General features: G+C 46.0%; 1 protein-coding gene across 6 annotated transcripts in view; it reads right to left on the bottom strand.

The window, feature by feature from the left end:
• Nucleotides 1-12,492, bottom strand: part of BLM (BLM RecQ like helicase) — a 386,095-nt gene extending 373,603 nt beyond the window's left edge. For 4 of the 6 annotated variants that reach the window (XM_069222977.1, XM_069222973.1, XM_069222972.1 and 1 more), the window contains exon 1: nt 12,122-12,229. In XM_069222977.1, the coding sequence (XP_069079078.1) occupies nt 12,122-12,129 (8 nt within the window). In that variant the 5' untranslated portion in view covers nt 12,130-12,229. Of the gene's footprint in view, nt 1-11,561; nt 11,632-12,121; nt 12,230-12,379 lie in introns of those variants that run through there. The other 2 variants (XM_069222975.1, XM_069222976.1) reach the window with 2 other exon arrangements.
• Between the last annotated feature and the right edge of the window lie 6,814 nt (nt 12,493-19,306).

A 19,306-nucleotide genomic window follows, 5' to 3' on the forward strand; every position in this document is an offset into this window, starting at 1 on the left:
ATAAGCCCCTTGTAAATGGTACCCCTGGCCCTGGTACCAAGCCAAAGGCCCTGTGGTCAGGGAAGCCCTATAAGGGCTGCAGCATGTATTATACCACCCTGGGGACCCCTCACTCAGCACATGCACACTGCCTCACAGCTTGTGTGTGCTGGTGGGGAGAAAATGACTAAGTGGACATGGCACTCCCCTCAGGGTGCCATGCCCACATCCCACTGCCTGTGGCATAGGTAAGTCACCCCTCTGGCAGGCCTTACAGCCCTAAGGCAGGGTGCACTATACCACAGGTGAGGGCATAGTTACATGAGCAATATGCCCCTACAGTGTCTAAGCCAAATCTTAGACATTGTAACTGCAGGGTAGCCATAAAGAGTATATGGTCTGGGAGTCTGTCAATTACAAACTCCACAGTTCCATAATGGCTACACTGAAATCTGGAAAGTTTGGTATCAAACTTCTAAGCACAATAAATCTACACCAATGTCAGTGTGGGTTTTATTGAATAATGCACACAGGGGGCATCTTAGAGATCTTAGAGATGGCCCCCTATATACCAGTCCGACTCCTAATGTTAGGCTGACCGGTTCCTGCCAGCCTGCCACAACCAGAAGAGTTTCTGGCCACATGGGGTCAGTGCTTTTGCCAGGAACAAAGCCTGCACTGGGTGGAGGTGCTTCTCACCTCCCCCTGCAGGAACTGTAACACCTAGCGGTGAGCCTCAAAGGCTCATGCCTGTTGTTACAGCGCCCCAGGACATCCCAGCTAGTGGAGATGCCCGCCGCTCCAGACACAGACCCCACTTTTGGCGGCAAGTCCGGAGGAGATAATGAGAAAAACAAGGAGGAGCCACCTACCAGTCAGGACAGCCTCTAAGGTGTCCTGAGCTAAGGTGAACCCTGCCTTAAGAAATCCTCCCCTCAGCGAGGAGGCACAAGGAGGGTGTAGCCACCCTCCAGGACAGTAGCCATTGGCTACTGCCCCCCAGACCTAAACACAAACCTAAGTTTAGTATTTAGGGGTGACCCTGAACCCAGGAAATCAGATTCCTGCAACCTACAACAACAAGAAGGACTGCTGACCTGAAAGCCCCGCAGAGACGATGGAGACGACAACTGGCTTGGCCCCAGCCCTACCGGCCTGTCTCCAGACTCAAAGAACCTGCACAGCAATGCATCCAGCGGGACCAGCGACCTCTGAGGACTCAGAGGGCTGACCTGCACCTAAAGGACCAAGAACCTCCTGAGGACAGTGGCTCTGTTCAGAAACAGCAACAAAACAGCAACAAAGAAGCAACTTTAAAGAGACTCCCCTTCCCGCCAGAAGCATGAGTCTTCACACTCTGCACCCGACGCCCCCGGCTCGAGTCCAGGACAACAAACACTGCAGAGAGGACTCCCAGGCGACTCCAACGACGTGGACACCCTGAGTTGACCTCCCTGCACCCCCACAGCGATGCCTGCATAGAGGATCCAAAGGCTCCCCGTGATCGCGACTGCCTGGTAACAAAGGAACCCGAAGCCTGGACCAAGCAATGCACCCGCAGTTCCCAGGACCGAGAGGAACCACCTACCAGTGCAGGAGGGACCAGCAGGCGGCCCTCGTCCTATCCCAGTCGGTAGCTGGTCCAAGAAGGCCTCCTGTGCCCTGCCTGCATCGCCAGAGTGACCCCCCGGTCCCTCCATTGATTTCTACAGCAAACCTGACACCTACTTTGCACACTTCACCCAGCCGCCCCTGTGCCGCTGAGGATGTGTTTTGTGTGTCCCCCCTAGTGCTCTACAAAACCCCCCTGGTCTGCTCCACGAGGACGTAGGTACTTACCTGCTAGCAGACCAGACCCGGAGCACCCCTGTTTTCCATAGGCGCCTATGTGTTTTGGGCCCTCCTTTGACCTCTGCACCTGACTGGCCCTGTGTTGCTGGTGCTGTGGCTTTGGGGTTGCCTTGAACCTCAACGGTGGGCTGCCTATGCACAGGAGACTGACTGTGTAAGTGCTTCACTTACCTGAGAAACTAACCAAAACTTACCGCCCCCAGGAACTGCTGATTTTTGCACAGCGTCCACTTTTAAAATAGCTAATTGCCATTTTAACCAAAACTGTGTGTACTACTGTTTGAAATCAAAGTTCTATACTTACCTGTGTGAAGTACCTTGTATTTTATGTACTTACCTCAAATTTGAATCTTGTGGTTCTTAAAATAAAGAAAATATATTTTTCTATATAAAAACCTATTGGCCCGGAGTTAAGTCTTTAAGTGTGTGTTCCTCATTTATTGCCTGTGTGTGTACAACAAATGCTTAACACTACCCTCTGATAAGCCTACTGCTCAACCACACTACCACAAAATAGAGCATTAGTATTATCTAATTTTGCCACTATAAACCTCTAAGGGGAACTCTTGGACTCTGTGCACACCATCTCTCACTTTGAGATAGTATATACAGAGCCAACTTCCTACATAAGGGCTCTAATAATAGCCTCTCTGATTATGCCAGGGCTCATACTAGAGTAGGGTTTGAATACTGGCAAATCCCTTATTTTGCCACCTTTCCACAGATGCACATACTGAGGCTGTAGGCTGCAGTAAGCAATAGTTCCAGGTTCGGAATGCCCTGTTGAGTCTGTGCAAACCTACAAACAATTATGTTTTAGGAGTGTTTACCAGCTCTCCCCTAATTGTTTACCATACTGAGAAAGTGTGGAAATGTATTCCTGACAGTTAGGAAAAAATGTAAATGAAGGGAAAGAGAACTTGTAAATGCTCAACAGGTTTTCACATAAGCAAATCTAGGCATACATATTTGCTTGAGCTAAAATGTTGTTCACAAATATTTTCGTGGCCTACTTCTATAAATTCTTGGTAATTCATGAGTCGTAAATCTGCACTAATGCAAGGACATAAACCATGGGTGTTTTTTTGTGACTTCCTTTAAGAATTGGGCCCCTAATTAGGTCTGTTGATAACCAAGACCTTTTGTTATTATTACAGTTCTGTCCCTCTATTGACTGGCGTCACTATGAGTGACAGCATTGTGCTCTTTCACAAGGAGCATACTGGCACACAAAGTTCAATGCCAAGAACTACTGTGGCAATGTGTGCCTTTTGAGACCAAAATATATTTTTGATTTTGCCAATGTTTGTTATAATAGTGAGGGCCCGGCAGCTCCCACAACAATAAAGATGTGCAAAAACCATGTCAAAATAAGACACGCATTGACAAAAACAAACGGCTGACGATCCATGTCAAACCTACTGACTTTGACAATGCTTGTTTATTTTCATGTTTCCCATAACCTTGTTGAAACTTGTCACAGTGATTTTTCCATTATGGATATATGTTCTAGACATACTGCTCATGCAACCATGCCCTCACATACAGTATAGTGCACCCTGCTTTAGGGCTAGAAGACCTGCCATAGGGGTGACTTATCTATATTGCATGCAGTATGTAGTGGAAAGGGCACAAAGGCAGTATGCCATATCGAGTTCGCATTTTAGGATTGCACCAGGACACTCAGTCTGCAACGTCAATGCTGGGTGCATCAAGATGCAGGTCCAATCAGTGCTGCTGCCCTCAGGGGCCTATCCTTAGTACCCTATGCCCCGGGTAACTAGGAACCATTTACTAGGGACTTATAGTGGCAGCTAAAGGTGTTGTTAATTACCTTTGCAAGTTTAGGGAAAGAACAATGGCACTGGGAACCTGGTTAGCAGGATCCCAGTGCACTCCAGTCCAAGTTGCATCCAGAAACCAGGCAAAAAGTGGGGGCGGGGGGCTTCAACAAAGTGCCAGTTTCCCACCGGGGATGCCCACAAAGGATTTCTGTGAAATGCACAGATCCTCCTTTCAGCTGAGTCACGCCACCAGACTATCAGTGAGGGGTGCTCAGCCCCTCTGTTTGGTCTATGGCCACTACTCTTTGACATGCAAGTATGAGCCCTCCCAAACCTCTTCCGCAGGAAGACTCATCATTATGCAGATGAATGCAGATGTAGCCGAGTGTCCTGTGTTGTGAGTGTCTGAAGGGAATGCACAAGTGCAACTGTCCCCTAACTCCAGTCAGACGTGTATTGGAGATAGGCTGCAGGCACACAGGGCAGAGAGTGAAAAGAGATGTCCACTTTCTAAAAGTGGCATTTCTAACATAGTAACAATAAATCCAACTTTACCAGTCAAGAGGATTTATTATTTCCATTCAAATGGTACTTAATATGATGCAATTACTCCTCTCAGGTCTGGAATTACAGGTTAAAGATATTATAAGGAATTCCAAATGGTGGCCTATGAGAGGGTCAGGCCTCACAGTAACGAGAAATTACTTTAGGAGTTTTTCATTACTAAGATATGAAAAACTTAAAAGGTACATGTCCTGCCTTCTGCTTACAGGGCACCCTTCCCTATGGGCTTCCTAGGGCCTACCTTATGGGTGAAATATGTAAGAAAAGGGGAGTTCAGGGCTTGGCAAGAGGTTTTAGATGCCAAGTCCATGTGGCAGTGAGACTGCACACATAAGCTCTGCAGTGGCAGGCTTGAGACATGTTTACAGAGTTACTTAAGTGGGTGGGACAGTCAGTGCTGCAGGCGCACTAGTAGCATTTGATTTACAGGCCCCGGGTATATAGTAACCACTTTACAACGGACTTACAGGTAAATTAAATATGCCAAGTGTGGATACACCAATGTTACCATGTTTAGGGGAGAAGCATGTGCACTTTTTATCACTAGTTAGCAGTGGTAAAGGGCTCAGAATCCTAAGGCCAACAAAAGGATACAGCAATAAAACAAAAGGTAAAAAGGCAAAAAATCTGGGGTAAGACCACCTTAAGGATGCCAGGTCTAAAAGCCAGCAAATAGAAGGACAGAAATTGTGTGCTACACACCACAAAGCGAATGGCAAACAACAAACAGAATGCACTCCAAGGACAACTTTCTGAATGTTCCCAAGATGCATTTAGCTGCTCTGTCAAGACTGCGACCTAAAAATCAACCAACTTCATTCTGGCTCCATCAAAAAAAAAAATTAAGAGGAAGGCAGCTTGTGAGCGAAGACTGGAGAATACAATCCTTGCTCAGCAGTTCGTACATGCAGAGGTCTCAAGGTAAGAGCGTGGTGGAGCTCACTCATGTTTAAGATCCTGGTCAGTGGACAATTAAGCATTTTCACAGTGGGTGCAAATGGCACAAAGAACAGCTCAAAATCTTTTTAACACTTGTTGAGCCTTAGTAATCTTGGTTATATTATTAAAAAGCAGGGGCGGCTCCTTTGCCATGGCGAAGGAATATCACCCCACTGGCTGTGCCGGAAGCAGACAAATAAAACAATAGATTGTTTAATTTGCCTGCTTCTGGCACAGCCAGCAGTCCTGGGCGAGGCTGGGCGGTATGGGGGAGGGGGGCTGGGGGGAGAAGAGTGCACCAAAGTGAGTATGTGTGTTTGGTCAGCCATCTGTGGCCGACCAAACACGCATGCACAGTTAGATTCCTCCAGCCTGGCTATTTACACAGCCAGGCTGGAGAAACTACACAGACCCCAGAGCTGTGTGCCGCTCAGACTGATCCTGGTGCTGCTTTCATGCTGGGAAGCCTGTGCCGGTGTCCCAGCAGTAAAAAAAAAAAAAAAACTCTGATTTGGAGTGTGTGATAAGAATAAATGTAGTCACATGGTGATGGGCTGGAGTACATGTACATCCACATTGCACTCAAGTTATAGTCGACTCTACAGGTGAAAGCATGAGGACTATGTGCACAAAAAACTTGGGGCCTCATTTGTTACCTCTTAGTCTTTTGATTTGATCTATGAGACATTTAGCTCGTTATTTTTGCATGCCACCATTTAGGTTGATGGATATGCCCTGTAAGTTATCCCTGGGCAAGCCAGTATGCATGTCTGTGAATTTAGAAATGTTGAAAGATTGGTCACATCTTGATCAATGTCCCGACATAATGGGGGTGTTAAAAAGAAAAAAATATGGAATTTAAATAATACTAAATAGACTGTAGTACTGATTCTGAACTATTTATATATTGCTTGCACAGAACGCTCCCATTTGGCAACAAGAATAAAATCATCAATTATTAGTGGGTCCTGAAGAAGGTGGATGTAGAAGTATTGTGACACCCACTGAAATGTGCGTTGACTGCTTTTAGTGATCCCAGTCCACAAAACGACAGCGGTTGAAACTAAAGATCTTTTCCTGTTGTTATTTCTGGGTAGGTGAGCCGTGACTGGAATTGCATGAATGTGGAATTGAGAGAGGATGTATTGTGAAATGAAATGAGTGGATTGATGGGATGGGACATACGTGTATGTATATAGGTTGCTGTGTCTTTTTTTAAAATATTTTTATTGTAAACATATCTATGTACAAATTGGATGTACTTAATGTATAAACATCTAGGGCAAAAGGGGAAGTAATGATCTGCTGTTTTATAGAAAGAGGTAGAATTTTTGTACACGTTGAAAAGTAAAAATAAATAAATGTGTATCAAGGAAATACGAACAAATAAAAAAATAAAAAGATGTAAATACAAAGCTAAATTGTTGGGTTTGGGTCTGGATCTGGTACTTGAGGCAAATAGAGAAGAAATGTAGGTATTGTGGGATATCTTATTATTTATATGTTTAGTGTCACCTAAGAGATCTTAAAGAGCAGCAGTCCTTAACCTGTGGTCCAGGGGCACCTGAGAGTCCACAAAGCCTACCCAGGGGTCAACAACAGCCCAGAAAATTAAATAATATCAACAGATTACACAAGGTGTATAAATAAAGGTGTAACATCAAAAATGTTAAAATGTTTTGTAAATGTGTAGGAACTTGAAACTGGAAGCTAAAAATTACGTCGGTGTCCTCATATAGATTCATGGGAGCAGCGCAAGTGCACCAAATAGAATATAGTACATGGGTAATCACAATCATTTTCCCAGGGGGCCACAAAGTATGGTCTGGGTTGTACCCGAGGGCTGCTTTGATGCCACCTGGTTAGGACCGGAGCTTACCAGGAAGGGGGTCGCATTGTTTGGTGCGCACAAGGGAAACAAAGCACGTACATGGGGTCACTGAGTCAAGGAGTTATTTTGAGGGATTCATTTCATACTGCTTTCTAAATTAAGTCCCTAGACTCTAGAAGAGTCAAAGGTTTGGCAATACTGTTTATGCTGTATCTGAATCACTATGCCTCTACAGCACCTTGGGGAAAGCCTTCTCTGCCTGCTGTCGCTACCTTGGGAGAGTCAAGAGTAAAAGGAAGTCACTTGCCTCTTTGTTTACTCTTTTGCCGTTGATGTCAGGGTGGGAGGAGGCATAAATGTTTCTAAGTTCATTTTTTAAAACTATCATTAAAAAAAAAGATACTTCTCTAAACATTGATATGATCTGATGTGCTAAGGAGAAACACTTCTGCATATTAATAAAATAAACTTTTTTGAATTATGAGGAGACTTTATCATGTTATTATATGTTTGTTAAAAGATGTCTTAAAAAATGAATGTCTTGTACCGATCTGCTCTGCTTAGGAGGCTGAATTTTGGTATCAGATTTACTTCCTACATCCAACTATTATATGCTGATTAATCTGCCACAGTAAGAGTGATGGGGACCTTGTCGGACCCCTTCCCAATTTTTAGTGGGACGCGACAAGGGTGTCCTTTATCTCCACTTCTGTTTACGTTGGCCATAGAGCCATTGGCCATTTGCGTTAGATTAGATGCCCTGGGCCAAGGGTTTGAGTGGGGGTCTCAGACAGTATCGCTCTATGCAGATGACATCCTGTTCCTTCTTACCCAACTGGATACTTCAGGTTTGCGCACCGTGCAAATTCTGTGTATATGAGGAAGACCTCCAGACTTTACATGAACTCCACAAAATCCAAGGTCTTTCCTATTAATAGCTACACTGGGCCCATCAACTGGGCGCCAGGCCTCACGCTGGCAGAGGGAGTCTTTCAGTACTTAGATGTCTTTGTGTTCCCCAACGTGGGTATCTCCTCGGCCCGAAACGTGGCGACCACATTGGCCCTAGTGAGGGAGGAGGTACAGATTTGGTTGCAATTGCCGCTGTCTTTAAGATGGTCTCCCTGCCTCGCTTATTATATCAAGTACAAAATTAACCATACGCATGGTTCCGAAAGGTTAATTATATTTTGGGAGGGTTCCTTTGGGGAGAGGGTGGAACTGCTTTGATTGGACTGCAAACCTGCTTTCAATCCACATACTGGTGCAATATTGCGATGGTTGATATCTTCTCTTACTACTCAGCTTCCCACCTTTTGATTGTCAATGACTGGTGGAACAGCCCAGTGGGAAACCCTGTGTTGCGGTGCAGAAGTGAGCAACGGTCTCCACCCCCCGTTGCACTATCTATACGATGGGAGAGGGATGTCATCTCTTCCATCGGCCACTCATGTGGTCCTCCAGATATAGCAGCACTCCCTGAAGCAGATGGGGTGGTGGTGGAGGCTTATGGAGAAGACTCTACTGTGGCAGGGTAGGGTACTACATCAAGTGACACAAATGGAGGGATTCCGGGCGTGGGACCTTATGGGGATCTCCACCATGGGAGACGTCATGCAGGGGACTGTATTTCAGGAAATGCAGTCTGAGTACATGCTACATTGCAGCCTATGCTTTATTCAGTTGAGACAGGCCCTCATCCTATACATTAGAAAACTTACTGATTGCCCGGAATTCAGCCCACTGGAGGGGAAGCTTCTCATGATGGGCCATAAAATAACAAACAAATATACCAGTTGCTTGTTAGTAACAGTTCAACTATGTTACCTGCCCTTCGAATGGCATGGGAGAAGGGCCTGGGATCACTGGACAATGATGATTGGTAGAGGCTCTTGGTGCTCCTCATGAGATAGCCATTTTGGCCCACCTCCGTTTGATACAACTTTAATATCTACATAGAGCTTACTATACAAGACATTGTTTGTGCAGCATGGATTCTACCGCATCACCAAAATGCTTTCGATGTGACGAGGATGGTGGTACCTTCATGCATACTGCTGCATGGTTCTGAACAGGTTTTGGCGGGGCGCGACCTACCTCAGCAAGATCCTCTTGTAGCCGATCCCCATGGACCCGAAGCTAGTGCTCCTTCACTGTACCAAAAGTATAGGAGGGAATAAATATAGAAGATTACTTCTTTTTCTGGGTCTCACAATTGCTAAAAGAGACATTGCCAGGGCATGGAAGGCTGCGACACCCCCATTCTGGAAGTGGGGCATTGATCACTGCATGGGGATGGAGGTGGCAGTGTGCCTCCCTGGGAGTGGCCCCGAAAGCACACAAAAATATGGAAAAGCGTGGGCTGACTACGGGGATCGTACTGGAGCCCGTTCATCCCACCACACATTGCCCGGACAAAGAAATCCAGAGCTATAGACACAAAACACAAGGACATGATGCACAAGAGGGATTACAAATGCCCTTCATGCGAAAATGTTTGTGATGTCTGGTCAGGGTGGGATAGACTACAAGTTTATGTTATTAGACGCATTGATTACAATGTCCAACGTTTAATCCGTGCTCACAGTTTTTTTGCAAAAGCCCTTTAAAATGTGTTTAAAAAAATGAATGTGTTCCTAAACTTAAGTGGTGCAAGACACTATAGCTGTTTCTTTTCTTTTGCTTGCCGCTTATTTAATATCTTTCTGCATGTTAGTGCTCTTGCTGTTGACAAAGGGGCCACATGTGAACGTCAGACGGGCTGCATGTGGATCCTAGGCCACAGTTTGAGTATCTCCCATATAGTAAGTATGATGGGTGGCCTCAATTGAATTTAGAAAAGCTTGAACATTCCCCTTAAAATTTGGAACTTTTTGTAACTGTTTGTGAATTAAATAAGATACACAAATTAATAAGTATTTGCTTGATAAATTATAGTTTGTATTGTTTTGCAGTTCAAACCATTAAAGTTGCTTAGGCTGGGGTCCTCGGATTCCAGTGACGCAGTGGAGGTCCCCAGATCCCATTAATGATTCAGTGTGGGTCTCTGGACTCCAGTAATGAACAAGTGGGGGGGTCTTAAGAACCACTGTTACAGAACTTAATATTTACAATGAATTTCAACACCTTCCCCCAATCACACACATCTCTAATGAAGAAATCCTAAGCCAGGAGAAGAGAGATCATCATCTTTTTGGGTGATAATTTCACATTGCCATGCCATAATGGTTGAGGAGTACTGCAACAACAGAAACCCTATAACCAATTCCCTCTTTCTTCCAGGTCTTCCTCCCCACTGTTCCCTACACTACAACACCCCTTTGCTCACCTGGCCACACAACACACTTCAGAGCTATTACAGCATACCGAATTGGTAGTGCCTGTTAGTGAACTAGTTTGAGCACTGCACTGATCTTAAAGACTGAAGACGCTTACAATTTTTTTGAACTCCACATACTATCAATAATTAAATAACTAAGCACAAAGCACTGACCTTTGTTGTTCAGCAGAAAAGAAAAAGATGTAACCAGACAATCTCTGAACTGCACAACGTGCAACTTGGAGTTGCAGCATACAGTGCAGTTACCTACTTGACCAAAATGTGTGATCCACAGCCTATCGATTGACTTCACATTGTATCTTTTCCCTTAACCAACCAGTTTTAAAGCACACTGAAGTACTTCAATATAGGCTTTGCACTCATCACCATCAGACGACATCCGCATGATCATTGACAGAGGAGAGACAGCAGCCCTCATTCTCTTGGACCTCGCTGCAGTACTTGACATGATCTCACACCCCATCCATCCTCATCATGCGACTGCATAAGATTTGCACCCAAGCCCTGTTAACTGCTGGACCTACTCCTTCTTAACAAATAGAACACAAGCTGTGAGCCTGGCACCTTTCCCCTCAGAAGCCTGCAAACTCATCTGCAGAGTGTCTTAAGGTTCCTTGCTCCACCCCACCCCCACTCTCTTCAACATATACATGATTTCTCTGACCAGTGTCATCCACGCACATAACATCAACATACTCTCCTAGGCCTATGACACGCAACTCATACACTATCTTGGACAAGACCCCAACAAAAAGAATCAAGCTAACTGGGTGAAAGCCATCTGTCTCAAGCTCAACACCAACAAGACAGAAGTAGTGATCTTCCACAATAACATCTCACAATGGGATTCCAACTGGTGGCTGGCCAAACCTCAGACCCACACCCAGTACCCATGACAGGAACCTCGGAATAATCCTCAACAGCAAACCAGACATAACCACACAAGTAGACCTTTACTGCACCCTGTTCCTAGATCCTGGAGATGCTGAGGAAGATCTTCAAATGGCTCCCAAGCAACTCTAGAAAAGCGGTCATTCTGCCCTAGTGACCAGCAAGTTGGACTACAGGAACTGGCTCTACGCCGGGATCACCAAGCAACTCAATAGAAAACTACAAACCATCTAGAACTCGGCAGCCAGATTCATCCTCAACCTCACACACAAAATGTACACCACACCTCCAGGAGATCAGCAAACTGACAATACATAAATATGCTTATTTCGAACTCTCAACACACACATTTGAGAGACTACACAACTTAGGCCTCACTTACCAGGACTGTTATCCCTCTTTCCACCGACCACCCAGACACTGCTGCTCCTCACAACTCCTACTTGTGTACATCCTTCGCATAAACAGAACTAGAACTGGAGGACAGGTGTTCTTTTACATCACTCCTAAAGCGTGGAATGACCTGCCACTCCACATCAGAGCCTCCTCCTCTCTACTTTAATTCCACAAAAAGCTGAAGATCGGGCTTTTCAGTGTGTGCCTTGTCAGAGCTAGGCACGCACACCTGATCAGCGCCAGGATACACTTGCAAGTAATAGTGTCTTTACAAATACATATAACACAATACAAAAAACTCACATATATGGTCAATATAAAATAATATTGATTTATATGCAATAATATTTGGTTATTAAAAACAGAGAACATAGCAAAACGGCATTTTAGACCACTTGTGCCAACGTAGTGAGGAAATGTGGATATTCTTGAATGTTTCGTGTTCAAAAAAATTATTTTCAACAATGGAACTCAATGCAGTAATATGTACTTCACTGAAAAGCATGACGAAAAATACATTAGTTTTCATTTTATAGACTTCCTCACGTTTTCATGACATCAGTTTCTTGAATTACATCATTAGATGGTTCTGCTCGTACTTTAGCTCTTAGGACTCTGCCCAAACTTGTTCGTATAACGACCTCCCCCACGAAATTATCGCTTAAGCCCCAGCAAGGGTGGTTGAAGCACGAGTGTTCTTTATATAATTAATGAGAGGCATTGAAGCTGAGAGTGTCCTGAGGGGTCATTGTATGACGTACCCTCTGGAGTAAGGTAAATCAGGTTATCTACGTTACCACTTACTTCTTACTTGGCGACTGACGTTCCTGCGCCACTCTCCTTTTCGCGCGCAGCTCAAAACCGTGGGGCCCCGCCCCTCCGCATGGCTCCTCCCCGTAAGCGGTGAACTCCGTCAATAACGCTCTCTCTGCGTCTCTCCAGTACCGTGTGTATCAGAATTAGCCCCTAGCTTGTTCATATGATATGGCCCCATGTCTAGAAGATCACTGGACAGGCTGTTATTGGGGTGGTAACGTTGCCGTTATTGCTCAATAAATGTAATGGGCGTCTGTTGTCCTGTAATTACGGTGAACATGGCCGGAACGTTTGACATCCAATCCGATAATTTGGACTATATTCATAGGGCGTGGAAAAGATTGGCGATCTTGGATTGGTAGGGATTGCAATTTCCTGGGGGTAGATTTACGTCAGTTGATTAGTGGTTGTCTCTTGCAAAACTGTATAGAAGAGGTACTGGTGGTGGGTTACCTGGTATAGTTGGTACAGTTGGTATGACAAGTTATTTTGCCTTCATATGCGCCCTCGGTAAATTGCTATTGTTGTTGTTCATTACATATAGCATCAGGTATTCTTTAGGGCGCCTTAAATTGTCTCATGCGTAACGCAGGAATGCCTTTTATTGCTCATGATGCAGTTAATCAAAACCTATTACATGAACAAAGAATGCAAATAGCAAACAAGCATTGACAAAGCCAGTAGGTCTCCGCAATCCGAGAGCTATAGGTGTTGGCAATTTTAATACATGTTTGCACTGCGGCCAATTATATTGCATACAGGTTCTCAACAGAAGAATAATCCCATACCTGGTGTTGGCCATTATGTCACCACTGAGCGCTGGACGAGTTTGGTTTTGCACATTAAAATGGATCTCGCGTACCTCCTTCCTCAACTGGGTGAGTTACCAACAATTGGCCATTGGCTGGTAGTTCCTTGTCCAAGTCATTCCGGAGTCATCCAATGACTTCACCTGGATTAGTCCTGTAATAATCTGGGGAAGTCATCCCAAACCATCCTGAAGTATGTTTATAGGGTGAAACATTTAAAATGAGATGACTCCAGAGTCTTCATAAAAACTACTCCTGGATGGTGTCCTGATAATTGAAAATGTGCAATGATCTGGTACTACTCAAGGAATACTAAGTGACAACTTGAGGATGAGTGTGAATTACCCAAGGATGATTTTAGGACAAGGTCACAATTACTATAGATAACTCCTGGATGATTTCCTAACATCGTCAGAAGGAGTGTAGAATACTCCAAAATGATTTTATGGCAACTTCGGAATGAATGTGGATTAGTTTATAGATGACTTCATGAATACTACTGGATGAATGGGGATTACAATTAATATACACAAGGGGAGTGGGGTAAGCACACTATGATCAATTCCCCGATCAATGCATAAGAACCAAGAGTACCCAGTGGAATCATTTAGAAGTAATCCCCATTCTTTTTTCTTTAGAAATATTTGTATTGCATTTTGTCATCTAACACGTACATACCAACATTAGAACAACAAGGTCAAGTGGTACGATTACCAGTAAAGCATTATACAGTTGTTTCCATGGCATCTTGAGGCAGTTTCAGTTAACACGGTATTCCAGAATGTATCAAATATATTAATATCTGTCCCTTTACAGTCATATAGTGCCCTTGTGGGCGTGTGTGTGTGGGTGGGGGGGGACTTTCTGGTGTTGCAATATCCTCCACACATCAAGCATGTAGTTCTCTTGCCACCATCCCCACACTTTATAAAATTTCTGGGGGTATCCTCTGCTGCAGTAGAAGGTTGGCACATGACATATCAACTTTGCATGGAGTCCCCAGTAGGACGAACTGTGGATCAGTGGGTATTGGAGCCCCACTATGTGGGAGAGTTCAGGGATGATGGTTTCCCAGTATTTTCTTATGTAGGCACATTCCCAGAGAGTGAATGAATGTTCCAATTGCTGTATTGCAGCACAAGCAATGTGGCATTGGTGCACGACCCATCTTGTGTAATGTGTGATGGTCGTAGTAGACCCTGTGTAATATTTTGCATTGTATTGGGCATAGCCGTGACTTTATAGATACTTCTTGCGGGTGCATCAAACCAGCCTCCCAGACTATGTCCTCCATGTTACCGATATCTCATTGCCATTTTTCCTTTAAAGGGCCTAGGGTATCTGGTATGTTGTTGTTGATAAGTTGGTATGTGGTGGGCACCGCTCCCCGCCCCATCTCCTCGATGAGGATACGACCTTCCAGTGAAGTGTAGTCTGGCATGTCTCCCCCCTGTATTCCCTCTAACCGACAAGCATGATTCAGGCGAGCTTAGTGGAGAAACTGTGTGTGGTGAAGGTGATACTCTGACTGCATGGATGTGAGCAACATTAGCTCGCCGCGCTGCAAGATATCAGCTAGCTTGGAGATGCCAATTGAATCCCATCTTTCAAAACCGGTTACCTTTGTGATCTGTCTAAGCCAGTCGCCTTCCCAGGGGGGCGTTTCCTTAGTGATCTTACGGTGCCCCCTGTAGCTTTCATGGTTTTGTCCAAGACCTCTAAGGCGCTCTGGTAGCTGGCAGGGGAGAATTGAGTCCCCCTACCCCATACAGGTAGTGCAAGTATGTTCTGGGCGATAGTCAGGCCCTTTACAGGCATTATGTGGGGTGGCCTTGCAGTGCATGGATCCATTCGTTAATAGCAAATAGGTGGGATGCCCAGCAGTATCCTTCAATGTTTGGTAGGGCCAGACCTCAGTTATGTTGGTTACATTGGAGTGTCCTTAGAGATACTCTTGGATGCTGGACGTCCCATAATAAGGTTCGGAGAACCTCATTTAATTTAACAAAAAATGTGGGAGGGACAGGGTGGTATGTGTTTTGGAGTGCGCACAAGAATTTCGGGAGTGTGGTCATTTTAACTATAGCTGACCTACCCACCAAGGTCAAGGGTAGGGTTCTCCATCTGGCCGTATCATCTTTGAAGTCCTGAAGGTCTCGTCCGGCTTTGTGGTGCATACACAGCGTGGGCGAGGTAGTAATAAATATCTCCAGGTATCTGAACCCATCTGTCACCACCCTCAGTCCCGATGGAAGCACGAGCGGGTCAGTCAAGCCTGCTGGGACGTATAGCAAGGACTAGTCCTAGTTTATTTTATATCCGGAGTTTGCGCTGTATTCCCCCCAGTGTCCAAAAGAGTGTTGGGACTGTGTTCTCTGGGTTAGTGATGAAAAGTAGGATGTCATCTGCTTGTAGCAAGATATTTTTGTCTATTTCATCCCTCTCTGAAATGCAAAATCCGGTTATTTCCACAGGGTGTCTTATAACGCACACCAGGGGTTCTAGGGCTAAGGCAAAGAGGAGGGGAGACAAGGGACATACCTGTCTCATGCCTCTGCCTATCGGGAACGCGGTCGTCATTGTCCCATTTGCTCGAGCTGCAGCCATGGGATTTTTGTAGAGTAAAGCCACACATTTCATAAAGCACAGGCCAAAGCCCAGTTTGACGAGTACCTGTTCAAGAAAAGGCCAAGGGACCATTTCAAATGACTTTTCGGGATCCAGGGAGAGAAAGTAGTGGAAAGCGAGCCGGTGATAAGTGGCATGGAGCCAATTGGGTGCTTGTCTGAGATTGAGGTGCGTGGACCTGCTGGGCATGCAACCAGTCTGGTCTCAGTGTATCAGCGGGGTGATCACCTGTACAAGTCTGGCAGGTAGGACCAGTGTCAGGATCTTAGTCTCAACATTAATCAATGGAATTGGGTGATATGAGCCGCATCGGTCTTTGGGTTTTCCATCTTTAGAGATAACTACTATGGTCGTTTTCTGGAGGTCCGGTGGGAGTTCCCAATCCTCCAGAGCTTGCGCATAAAGGCCAAGAAGGGGGCCCAGCAGGTTAACATAGCATTTAAAAAATGTGGTTGGAAGCCCATTAGGCCCAGGGGTTTTCCCAGGGTGTAGTTTAGTATTCGCTGTTATTTTGCTAAGGGTCAACTCTCCCTCTAGGGATTCTCGGGCTGTCTTATCTAAGGCGGGTTTTTGGACGTTGTCCAAATAGTGGGCAATGGCCATGCTGTCACAGAGCGTTCGGGTCCTATAAAGTTGTTTATCGTATCATGCAAATTCACCCGCAATGAGGATGTCTTCAGTTAAGGTGCCCCCATCTCGTCCTTTAAGTGACCCCACCCATTGTGCCTCTCTCTCCCTCTTGTTCAGCCATGCCAAGAGCTTCCCAGCTTTATCTCTTGCCTCGTACAAACAATGTAGGGTTGCTAGTGTCTGTTTCTTGGCCTTCTCCTGAGCCAAGTCCCTATATTCTGTTTTAAGTGTCGCAATGCGGCGGAGCAGCAGCGAGTCCTGTTCCATACCAGGGGATCCCTGTAATTCTACGGTGGTCCTTTCCATGTTTTTCAATTTCCACTTTCTCTGCCTTCTTATAAGCTATCCTATTTTGTGCCTTATCACGGAGTACTGTTTTGAAGGCTTCCCATAGGACTACCTTGGACTCCACCGTACCTTGGTTTTCTTGGAAGTAAATTTGGTCTTGTAGTTCCTATGTGGGCAGCCTCAATACAGTGTTCTTCTGAAACCGAGTGTTCCTAGTTTAACCAGTAGAGGGGAGTGATCGGAGATACCCCTAGCCATATACTCACCCCCACACACACACACATTTCTCATTTCACCTCTCAGTACTAAGATGTAGTCTAACCTTAAGTACACTTGGTGAGCTCCGGAATAGTAGGAGTATTTACAGACACCTGGATGTGCTTCCCTCTAGAGGTCTATCTGGCCCATACTGATCACAAACTGTGTCACATGTGGTTTCCCATCATGCCCCGAACTAGGGTTCAGCACATCATTAAAATCCCCCCTTATTATATGAACTGTGGGAGTGGATTCTAGCAGTATGTCTGATACTTTGGTCAATGTAAGGGCTTGTAGTCCGGAAGGGGCATATATACAAATTAGTGTCATGTCCGTATGGCCCTTGCATCCCTGCACCCCCACGTACTGGCCTCCTGGATCTGTCCATGTGCAAGTAATTTGAAATGGGATCTGTTTTCTAATCAGCATGGCTACACCTCTTGCACCCAGGGAGAAATCTGCATGCACCAGGGTAGTGTACCTGCTGCGTCCCAAAACCTGCAGTGAGATCCTATCATGTGTGTTTCTTGGAGGAAGATGATGTCAGGGTGAAGCTGTTTTAGGTATTGGATCACCAACCCTCATTTGATCTTATTACAGAGACCGTTTACATTCCAGGATAAGAAAGAGAGAGGGGGTTTCTCTGTTATAACCCTTGCTCCCATTTCGGAGTCTCTGATGTGCAGCTGTTGATGTGCTGAGGGTTCAGCCTTGACCTTGTGTGAGAATGAACTAGTCAACTGTTACTCAATAACAATATTGACCCTAACTGGTGTTCACATCCCTCCACCCCACCCTACCCATGAAACTTCCCATACAACAGAACATTATGGGCAATTATGTCATAGCAGGGAAAGTATACGAGAGGTCTGTAGCCCACCGTCCAGTAATCAAAGTTAAAACTCAACAATGGTGATTATCAAACTGTCCTCCTCAAATTAGGCGGGTGGGAAAGGGTAAGGAAGGATGGAAAAATGAAAGCGGGGAGGGAAGGGCATGGCAGCGGGTGGTGAAAGGAAAAGGAGAGACTGAAGTGTAAACTGAAGTGGTACTTGTTCCCTGATCCCCCCTCTGTCAGGGGTCTGAGATCCGCATCAGCTGTTGGTCACAGAGTTTATCATCAGCTCCTGCGTCTTTAGTGTTGAGGGAGATTTATTCTGGTACTGTACTGTCCAGCCGTGAGATCTCTTGAAGCAGGGGGTGAGATATACCGAAGTCTATGGATTGATCTCCTTCTATACATCCCCAACTGTTTTGTCTCTGCTTCTCTGTTTAGGTTGGGTTGCCACTTCCAGACCGTGGGGGGTGTTTCATCCTCCGTACCGGAGGAGGATTTGTTGTTGTTGGTGCGATGCAGTTTGCTCCATGGTGTCTGTCAAGTTTCGACTCTGTCCCTTTGCCATCACATCTGGAGAGTCAGGCAGCGGGTTTGCAGTTCAGTCTCTCTCTGTGGCTGGGGTGCAGTTTGTGTGGAGTCCCCCTCTTAGTGGCTCCGGGGGTGGGCACTCTGTCCTGGGTGGGGACACAGTGAGGGCACCCCACCCAACTGCCTAAATGAGGTGAGATTGAGGTGAGATTGGCCTGAGGGGCCCAGGGGTGATGGGAGCCGGGAGCCCATGAAAGGGACTCTGCAGTGAGAGTTGGGGCATACTCACTGAGGATGATGAGAGGTGTGCGGTGAGGCCAGCCGGGCCTGTGTAATCGTGCCGCCTTCCATGACAGGCCCCCTCTCCCTGGAAGACGAAGACTAGGCCTCTCACTCGCATCAGCACAGCTTCCTCCCGTGGCCCAGCTGGAAGTGGGCGGCCTGCGCTGGGAACCCGGACGCTGAGGGGTGATAGAGACGGGGCCTGGTGTGGCGAGGTGGTGAACGGCCCTGGTGGCACGAAGTGTCTACTCACATTGGGGCCTCAGGGGTCCACGGTGGTTCTGGGGCTCACAGGTTCACCCCGCTCTAAGCCCAGGCTGCAATGGTGAAACCCAAGGGACCCCCATAGACACACTCCAACAGAATGGATAAATAAGCTGTAACAATACCGCCTGTGAACGCTGAGGAGTCGAGGCATGAGGCGCCCATGGCGTAGGAGCCATCCTTGGGTGCCATTATGGCCGCCATTCAAGACCTCAAACATGCTTTCTAACCAAAGATAGAAGCAGTGACAGTCGATGTCACCCTCCTGAAGGCGAATTTCCAAATAATGTCAGAAAAAGTCAAAACTACTGTATCGCTCATTCCCACACTTCAGGCCACCGCTAAACTGACGGAAGGCATTTATCCCAGTAAACAAAATGCAGTCAGGGC

This window comes from Pleurodeles waltl, chromosome 3_1 (assembly GCF_031143425.1).
Source record: "Pleurodeles waltl isolate 20211129_DDA chromosome 3_1, aPleWal1.hap1.20221129, whole genome shotgun sequence".
In the NCBI taxonomy this organism is placed as follows: domain Eukaryota; kingdom Metazoa; phylum Chordata; class Amphibia; order Caudata; family Salamandridae; genus Pleurodeles; species Pleurodeles waltl.